Below are 10,513 nucleotides of genomic sequence, written 5' to 3'. Positions count from 1 at the left end.
GTCCGCCATGTTGCACAGGGCCGGCGCAGAAGCAGCCGCCGCACGCATGCGCTGGACCACGGACGGTAGTGCAGGGCCGCATATCAGCAGCTGGAGCTGCATGAAGCATGCTGGCCCCCTCTGGGCCACGGAATCACTAGGCCAAGAGGCCCATTGACGCCAGTGTGAAACACTCTGGTGTTTACGCCAGCACCGACATTTAACCACCGTTTTGAAGAATCCCGGCCACAGTTCCCCGTTTTCTCTTTCCCGCCCTTCTTAAATAGTGAGATGACATTTGCTGCCTTCCAATCCTCAGGAACCATTCAAGAATCCTTGGAATTTTGGAAGGTGATCGCCAACGCATTCATTATATCAATAGCAACCTCTTTCAACACTCTGGGGTGTAGAATATCAGGTTTTTCAACTCCATGAGTTTCTCTCCAATATAACCTTCTTACTAAAACTAATTTCCTTCAATTCCACTTGCTCCCCGTAACCGCTGATCTCTAATTCTGGGAGATTTATTGTACCTTTCCCAGTGAAGACAGACACAAAGTAATCACTTAATTTCTCTAGTCTCTATTATAAGTTGCCCTGACTCGGCCAGTGACCCACAAATATCTTCCCCAAACATTTATTTTTAACGTAGGGCAGGTTGTGGCATAATGGTGCTGTCACTGGCCTGGTAACCCAGCAATCCAGGGCAATGCCCTGGCGACTTGCGTTCGAATTCCACCACAGCAGAGGGTGAAATTTGAATTCAAGCAAACTCTAATGAAGACCTTGCAAAAAAAACCCTCTGGTTGTGCTGAATTCTGCCATCCTTCCCTGACCTACATGCGACTCCAGCAATGTGGATGACTCTTGGCTGTTCTCTTAAATGGCCAAGCAAGCCACTCAGTTCAAGGTCAATGAGGGTTGCCCAGTCAGCGACGTCCACATCCCATGAATAAATTTTTTAAAAACAAAACAACGAAGCTTTTTGCAGTGAATCTTTATATATTTTGCTAGTTTACATTCATATTCAATTACCATTTTCTTGGATCTCATTGGCTGCATTCTAACATGTTTCCAATTGTCAGGTTTATCCTGCTGGCAACTTTATAAACCTTTTCTTTTAATCTTCCTCAACTTCCTTTGTGTCATGTGAGAGTATCTTTCAGAAACATGCGTTTATCAGTGATGTCAGAGTGTGGGTGGAGCTGGGCTGTGTCTGCTTTTACTTTGGGCTGTTTGCTACAGGGTGTGTTTAGTTTCGTTTTAGGTTTGGAGCAGCTGCAATCACAGCAGGATGTGTATGAATCTCTGAAAGCTAAAGAATGTTCATTTGGTGCTTTCAAAGTGGTAACTGCTCTCAGTAGAGAAGTTAAACCTGACGTCTTTCTGTAAAAAGGATTCTTTTTTTGTTTTATGGATGTTGCAAGGAAAGATTAAGAGTTACTTATAGAGTACTGTATTCTTTGGGGGATTTATTGGTGTTGATAGTTGTTAAGATGTTTACTGTGGATTTATAAAGTGTTAACTGGTTTCAGAAATAAACATTGTTTTAATTTAAAAGTACTTTAACGCTCTGTTGCATTACACCTGTAAGGTAGGTCCGTGTGCTCCCCATAATCAGATGAGTCAGTGGGTCAGATGAACTCCATGATATACTTTGGGGTTCTCTAAACCCTGACCCATAACACTTTGTAAAGCAATGTTGACTGTTGTTTAAAATTCGTTCATATGATGTGGACGTTGCAGGCTATGCCAGCATTTATTGTCCGTCCCTAATTGCCCTGAGGGGGGCAGCAAAGAGTCAACCACATTGCTGTGAGCCAGGAGTCACACATAGGCCAGACAAGGACAGCAGATTTCCTGTCCTAAAGGACATTAATGAACCAGATGAGTTTTTAATGATAATCGGCAAAGGTTCCATGGTCATTATTAGACTTTTAATTCCAGATTTGTCACCATCTGCAGTGGTAGGATTTGAACCCAGGATCCTCAGAGCATTACTCTGGGTCTCTGGCTTACTAGACAAGTGACAATACCACTACGCCACACTGTTAACTATGTTAAGGGGCTAGTTTAGCACAGTAGGCGAAACATCTGGCTTGTAATGCAGAACAAGACCAGCAGCGTGGGTTCAATTCCCGTACCGGCCTCCCCAAACATGTGCTGGAATGTGGCGCTGGGGTGGTTTTTCACAGTAACTTCATTGAAACCTACTTGTTTCAACCTTCATTGAAACCTACTTGACAATAAGCGATTATTATCATTATGTACCCATCATACCAGTGGTGGGTCACCTGTGGCCCTTCTGGATTCCACGTGCGGCCCGCGAGACATTTTGTTGACCATTGCCTGCGTGCAGGGTTGCCACATTCCGCACATTTCTGCCCGCTTCGTTTTTTCCGACCGGTGAAGTAAAACGCATGTAAAGCAAGGACAAGTGAGGTGCGTGCTGATTGTTCACAACATTGACTATGAAAGCTGTCCACTCCCTCCGCGTTCAAATTGTAAATATTTCTTTTGCTTTTACCATTTGAAGTTGATGACAGTTCTATTTATATAAATAATTCAGCATTTTCTATAGCTTGTTAAGAAATACCAAGCGTGTATTAAATGTATTAATCTTATTCATGGGGTCATGGTGAGCGAGGAAGCCCTATTTCAATCTTACGCCCACTGAGGTGAAGGAGGTACACTCCTACACTCACTATCCTAAGGTTGCCCATCACTGCATCATATGCTTAATGTATTTTCTCAATCCACCTCAGCCAATTTGCCCTTCATACTGACCTTTGTTTAAATTTAACACCCTGGCTTCAGATTTAAACACACCTTCAAACAATGTACAATTTTATCATGTTATGGTCACTCTTCCCGAGATTCTTTTACAAGATTAATTAGCCCTTTTTCATTACATAACACTAGGTCTAAAATAATCTGTTCTCTAGTTGGTTCCTCGGAATACTGGTCTAGGAAACAATCCATAACACACTCCCGAAACTTGTCTCTCACAGTATTAATTTAATAATTTTAATAATCTTTATTGTCACAAGTAGGCTTACATTAACACTGCAATGAAGTTTCCGTGAGAAGCCCCCACCACACTACGGCATCTGTTTGGGTGCACAGAGGGAGAATTCAGAATGTCCAATTCACATAACAAGCATGTCATTCGGGATTTGTGGGAGGAAACTGAAGCACCCGGAGGACACCCACGCAGACACAAGGAGAACATGACCCAAGCCCGGAATCGACGTAGAGTGACCCAAGCCCGGAATCGAACCAGAGACCCTGTGAAGCAACAATGCTAACCACTGTGCTACCGTGCCGAGCATTAGCGCTCATTTAGTTTACCCATTTAAATATAGACTGAAATCGCCCATGATTACCGTATTAGCCATGCTACATGCTTCTTTAATCTCCTGATTAACACTATCCCCCTCACTACCACCACTGATTGGTGGCCTATAAACAACTCCTCCACCCAAATATTTGCATATTTTGTTCTTCTGATCGGAGATCGCCCTTACGAACATACTGTTTTCAGCGCAACACCACCTCCTTTACTTTTGTCTGTCCTTCCTAAATGTCGAATGTCCTTGAATATTCGGTTCCCAGTCTTAGTCGTCCTGTAGCCATGTTTCCGCAATGGCAATTCGATCATCCTCGTGCACCTCCGATTTGTGCCTTCAAAATCGGCCTTATTGCTAATGCTGCATGCAATCAGGTAGATTGCCCTTAACTTGGTCTTTTTGACATGAAATGAAATGAAAATGAAATCGCTTATTGTCACGAGTAGGCTTCAATGAAGTTACTGTGAAAAGCCCCTAGTCGCCACATTCCGGCGCCTGTCCGGGGAGGCTGGTACGGGAATCGAACCGTGCTGCTGGCCTGCTTGGTCTGCTTTAAAAGCCAGCGATTTAGCCTTGTGAGCTAAACCAGCCCCTTGTGAGCTAAACCAGCCCCTCATTCCATATTCTAAGCTTAGTTGAAACTGGCCGTTCTCTTCGATTTCACTTGCCGCTTTTCTACTTCCTGTTACCAACTTTATTTCCTTCCAAACTGAAGCTACCCCCTCAGGTTCCCACCGCCCTGAAAAGCTACTTTAAACCCTCTCCAACAGCACCAGCAAACTCCCTGTGAGCATACCAGACCTGTGGTGTAACCCAGGCATTGTCAAACTTGGTGGCGCGACCTGCGGGTGGGTCGTGGAGCCTTCCGTCGCTGCACTCCGAACCCTGCAAATCTGCGCACAACTGCCGCAGCAGCTTGCTGTTAATAGCGCCGGCTGCAAGCAGCCTCCAAAATGGCCACGAACATGTAAAAAAAAATGCGGCCGCACTGCCCACGCTTGCCGGATCATCGGCGCGTATGCGCAAAACTATGCGCACACGCACCAATGAGCGCGGCCGCTTTTTTGAAAAATGGTTGCAGCTTTTTATTTTACAAGTTCGGTGAGGGTTTATTCATTCATTTTATTCATTTAATATTTTTTTCATTTATTTTATTCATTTTTTTTTACAAGTTCGGGGGGGGGGTTATTTGATAAAATTTTACAGGAAAAAAATTCAGAACTTTGGACAGATGGAGACTCCATACTTTCCGACACCGGAAGGCTTCACCTTCATCCAACAGCTTCCATTGGAGGAGCGTGTACGAGGGCCAAAGGGACCCAAAACCATTTCCTCCATTTTTGTCAGCAGCAAACAAAGCAAGAGAAAATGGTGGGTCGCGCAGGCCAGCTGGCGTAGGTCGGCTGGCGTGTGCCGCGAAGGTCGGCCGGCGTGGATAACGAAGGTTGGCCGGTTGGTAAAAATAGGTCCCCGGAAAAAATGTTTGAAGAACACTGGTGTAACCCATCCACCTTGTACAGGCCCAGCCTGCCCCAGAGTTGGTTCCAATGCCTCAGAAATCTCTTGTACTCCCACCTACAACAATTTTCCAGCCATATGTTCAATCACTCAATCCGCCTATTCCTATGCTCATTAGCACATGGCACTGAGAGTAAGCCTGAGAATACCGCTTTTGGGTCCTGCTTTTTAACCTCCTTCATAACCCCCCTACATCGGCTTTCAGGACCTCGCCCCTCTTCCTACCTATGTTGTTGACAATAACGTGGCCGACGAACTCTGGCTGTCCACCCTCCCCAAGAAGGATGTCCTGCAGCCGCTCAAGGACATCCTTGATCTTGGCACCAGGAAAGCAACGCACCATCCTATTTATGTCCGCAGAAACACCCGCCTGATCCCCCTAACTATCAAATCCCGCACTTCTTCTGCCTCCCCTTCTGTGTAGCCGGGCCACCCATGGGTGCCAAAGACTGCTTGTGGCTGGAATCTTCGAGGAACCATCTCACTCATCATTATCAAGTGGAAACTGATTTGCACCATCTGCCCGATCTCTTACGACTGCCTGGTGGTCACCCTTGCCCTCTGCCATATGCTCCGAACCTGTAATGATACCACCCTCCCCAAAACATGTAATCCATGCATCTGCCAGCATGGCAGAGGCGTCACCGTGACTCCAGGCATCGCTCATGGTGCCTCTGTGACTTCCCACATAATGCAGGATGTGCATTCCATTAAACCAAGCTGCGCTGCCATACCGTAACTTTATAAACTATTTATTACAATTGGAATAAGAAGAATAACTTGCCTGTTACCAGGTCGGCTTCTTCCCTTGTACTGAAGTTAGGAGCCAGTTTCTGGGGGCAGAAAAAAGGTAGGGAAAAAAAGGAGCCACCTTCTTCCCATCCTCACCGAACTCCCTCACTTGCCAGCCCACACCCTTAAAAAGGTCTTGTTAAAAAATGGAAATCCCGGGAATGGGGACTGGGAATCGGGTCCTGGCTGCCAATATTAAAGGTCCACAGAGTCTCTAAACTCCCATGAAAAACCAGTCAATCGATATGGACAAGGATTAATATTTCCAGGAATTGCATTACGTCAGTGACATCTTAGAATAATTCTACAGATTCATTTGGTTTAAAGCCTATAAAAGGGCTGCATAAAATTCATTATCGTAAATAGCCAGTGGAGGGCGGCACGGTGGTTAGCACTGCTGCCTCATGAGGTCCCAGGTTCGATCCCGGCTCTGGGTCACTGTCCGTGTGGAGTTTGCACATTCTCCCCGTGTTTGTGTGGGTCTCCCCCCACAACCCAAAGATGTGCAGGGTAGGTGACTGGCCAACGCTACATTGCCCCTTAATTGGAAAAAAGAATTGGGTACTCTAATTAAAATTAAATACCCAGTGGGTATTAGAAAGTGGGCTGTAATATGTCAAATTTATTCACTGTGATGTTAATTGCAAGTCACAATTGTTAGACATAAAAGAAAAGGTGCGCTGCTGGATTCAAGTAAAAACAAAAAAAATACAGGAAACGGAAGGACAGGTCAACATTCTGAATAGGAATCTATCGTCAAAGCATACAACTATTCCAATAGTTGCACTTATGAAAATAATGTGATGTTAGTTACAATCACACAGTGTCTCCTCCTCTTGCCTTATTGACAAAAGTGTTTCACATCAGTACTGAGAGTGTTTCAGCTCATTTGATGGACTCTTGCTTACCCTTTGCCCCATTTTCATTCCACTTCAGAACTTTGACCCTTTGTCAGGTTACGATTCACAAGCCACCCACCGTTTCCTAGTCACCCCCTTGGACATCGCCCAGCGGTGGCTCACTTTCCTCACATGTTAAGTTCAGGCTGCACAAAGCTTTTTTTTCAACCAATGGTTGGGACAGAGGGCAATGAAGGAAAGACCAGACCTTCACTCAAGAGTACTCTGAATCCAGAGGTCACCGCTTTCCAAAAGCATACTTCAGCTCAATATCCCCGGAGACCAAATGGCTCGGCAATCGAACCTTTAACAATCAAACAATCAGATAAAATAGTTGATTTGTCCGACATGTGACAACTACTTATGCCAAAACCTACATGTAAGAACCCAAGCCTTGCTTGTCCATGTTATTTCCTGGCACATGAGCACTGCTGGCAAGGGCAACATTAGTTGTCATTCCCTAATTGCTCTTGAACGGAGTGGTTTCATCAGCCATTTCAGAAGGCGGTTAGGAGTCTGGAGTCACATGTAGGCCAGACTGGGGTCGGGTGGCTGATTTCTTTCTCTAAGGACATAGTCAACCAGATGGGTTTTTAACGTTAATTGGTGGTAGTTTCGTGGTCACCATTGCAGGGGCCAGCTTAATATTCCAGACTTATTCATCGAATTTGAATTCCACCAGCTCCATTGCCCCCAGATCATGAACCTAGGCTTCTGGATTGCTAAAGGGTAATTCCAATTAAAGATCATTGTTGCATACATTACAGAAGAATTAAAAAAGAACACACGGTTCTGGCAGTTTACATTGATTTATTCCAATCCATCAGTAGATGAACAGATACTATTGTAACTTTCTCATACATTAGATCCCAATCTTAAAGTTGTTAATACGTCTGTGTGTGGTGTGTGTGTGTTGTGTGTGCGTGTGCGTGCGTGCTCGCCCACGTGTGTACGTGCGTGCGTGTGTGCCTGGTGTGTGTACATCTGAGCCCTGATTTATGGAGAAACTCCCTTGATTGTAGGTTTGCTGTTGCCATTTCCCTTCGGCAGGTAAGGGCTGATTGACCGATCGTGACTGACATTAAGGTCAGCTATGCCCATTCAAAATGCTTTCCCCCCTCCGAATTAATGGAAATTCAAACTCACTGGCAACCAATGTGCGGGCACATGTCCTAAACTGGAAACAAAACATCAGGATTCACTTTTTTTTTTAAAAACTTGCACAGTATGAAATCATAAAGAGGCATTCAAAACCGCATGCAGCAATGGGTCCATTTGTTTCCAAAATATATGGGATAAATGTACATCGGGCCATGGAGGGTCACATCAGTCAGAGACAATAAACTTAGGGCCTGAAGGCTGTTGCTCGTGAAACATTTTGACAAAAACGTGTATTTACAATTGACAGTGCAGATGGGAATTTTGCATTTAAGGTACCCTCCCCCTCACACCCCGTGCATCATTCAAGTAAATATAAAAGTCACACGAACACTGGATTCTGTAATAATTACTAGTGCTAATCTTACTCCATTGCACACACTTACAGACTATAGTTATCCTTCAACCAAGAGCTCACTCAGTATATAGATAAACGTGGCCGTCGAAACAGTTCAAGTTAATAGCAAAAAACATACACTTTAAAAATGATGCTTCTTACAATGAAACAAGTTAATTTTCCATTAAAATACAGTGCATTAGTTAAAACAATTTCCTCCGTAACTCTGCATGTCCGTAACAGGTACACAGCGATTACACTGCTATGGACTGCAGAGTTAGTACAAAGCAGCTCCCATTCTCCGATTGTACTGTGTAGTCAAATGATCGTCATACAGTGCAAAATTCAATCTACCTGCATCAATTAAAAAGTTATTCTTAGAAACATCCACTTCAATGTGAGTGCATGTTTTCAGTCACAGAAGAGTACTTCCTTTATAGTATAATATATACACACATATATGTATAGCTAGGACCTTAAATTAAATAAGTTGCTTACAATGAATTTCAGACCATAAATCTATGTACATATTATACAAAGTTTGTTCTATTCCTATCAGGCACTAAGTCAATGTATTAAACACTGAAATTCAGTTTATCGATAGTTGATCAACACTGTGCTTAATCCTCATTGTTGGTTAGTCTGTTTGGGTATTTTGGCTCCCATAAGAATTCCTGAACTCATTGGAGCAGGTCCTTTCATCTGCATGCTGGCACCCACCATGGTCGGGAAGCTCCGATTTCGTCGGATGCCAGTATTCAGCTGAATCCCTCCGATGGCACCAGTGACCACCTGGGTGCAGCCTAACGCAAGGCTCTCACCCACCAAAGTGCCCTGGGCAAAAGCATTCATTGGTCCATGGGCCCTGTTATGAAGGGGTCCTTTCTCGTCCATCATTGAAGACTCACGTCCTGGCGCTGTGCCTGGCTGGACTACTTTGGCGATGCCAAGCCTCTTGACTTTGTCAACCAGGTTTGATTTTGGAGATGCTCACATCTGTTTGGCTCTCGCTGTGCCTCACCAGTCTGTCCCCTCGCATCTCCTTCAGCATGGAGCTGGCTGGCTTGGAGGCAAGAAAATTGTCATAATGGCCGCAAGTGCCCTTACATTCGAATGGAGGCGGAGATGGGCACAGCGGCGAGTTGGGAGGGGTGGATGGTACCGTAGTTGGTTTGGGGTTGTAAAGGTTAGCACTGTTGCTCAGACCCATCCTGTCCAGCTATACGGGTTGTACACAGCTGCCGAGATTCCTCGCTCCTTCAACAACTTAACTAAGCCCAAAGAGATGCTCATTGTGGTTGTACCTTCCCGCAGGTTAGTAAAGGATTCAGCCAAGCTCAGGCGCCGAGGTGTGCACGGAGTACCAACCGGAGTTGGTTTTATACCATCAAGATCCCACAAGATGGAGTAGGCGTAGAGTGAACACTAAGAATGGAGAGGAACAGAAAACTTAGCAAAAGGTCGTTGCACGTTGCAAACATAAACAAGGTCAAAAAGGCCCCCTAAAGGATAATAACATCAAGAGCAGTTCTACACAAACCTTTTACATTGATCATCTGTTAACTACTGAATGGTTTGAGGCTGAATGTTGAAATAACCCCAGAAATATAGGTAGATCTCAGAAGATGCACTGAAATCATAATCATGTCCAGGCAATGTCTATTACGGAAAAAATACATCTTGTCGAACCTTTTCATCTTGCGCTCATTCAATCACAAAATGTACCAACCGCAAGATATATGTCAGCTTGAACGCGTTTTTCCTGCCATTGGTATTCTTAAAATTGTCCGAAGTACAAGATGACAAGCTTTTACAAAACGTATTTTTCCAGCAATACTCCAAGTTCCATACTAACAAACAACTAATAATATCTGTAACAGATGCATGCTTTAATGAAGGAAGACTAAGCACAAGGTTTCCTGTTTGTTACGGGCTGAGGCACATCGCAGTCTGCATTCGACACAAGGAAAGAACACACTGATTTGCACACAAAATAGCCAACAATAGGTCGAATTCAGAACCTCAACAAATGCCAAGTGGGGGGCAAGCTGAGCTGTTAGTAGAAAAGATAGAAAGGAGAAATCAGAGGTACAATTTCAAGGGTCACTCCTGCTGGAGACTGCTATTAACTGTAGCTGAGGGGGTCTCACTCTTTAGCCCCTTGGCAAAGTGATGATGCAAGAACTTTCATGGAGGTGGGGGAAAAAAAGGGGCGGATAAAAACAAAAAGGACAAAAGGCGTGATACAACGGCTCGTGGACACGCCCGCACCAATAGCAAGTTTAATTGCCCAAATTAAGTTCAGGCGTTCAGTCAACTTCATTTAACCAACAAGAGTCGTGACCTACTGGTGAAAATGAAGTGTCTTGCTGGCTCAAGCAATCTGTAAATACATATTGTCAGCAGGCCTCCGTAAACATTGAAGGAGGTGCTGCCTTCTACACAGAAAATCTAAGGACTAGATTTCTGACCCTTCCGGC

General features: G+C 44.5%; 1 protein-coding gene across 1 annotated transcript in view; it reads right to left on the bottom strand.

Annotated features, from left to right (window-relative positions):
• Positions 1-7,328: 7,328 nt before the first annotated feature.
• Positions 7,329-10,513, bottom strand: part of trak1a (trafficking protein, kinesin binding 1a) — a 226,082-nt gene continuing 222,897 nt past the window's right edge. The window contains 4 exon segments of the mRNA XM_038796604.1: positions 7,329-9,005; positions 9,007-9,248; positions 9,251-9,424; positions 9,427-9,458. Coding sequence (XP_038652532.1) covers positions 8,661-9,005; positions 9,007-9,248; positions 9,251-9,424; positions 9,427-9,458 — 793 coding nt within the window. The 3' untranslated portion in view covers positions 7,329-8,660.

This window comes from Scyliorhinus canicula, chromosome 5 (assembly GCF_902713615.1).
Source record: "Scyliorhinus canicula chromosome 5, sScyCan1.1, whole genome shotgun sequence".
Taxonomy (NCBI): Eukaryota; Metazoa; Chordata; class Chondrichthyes; order Carcharhiniformes; family Scyliorhinidae; genus Scyliorhinus; species Scyliorhinus canicula.
Note: the sequence above shows the minus strand (reverse complement) of the source record. Positions and strands in the feature narration are given on the sequence as shown.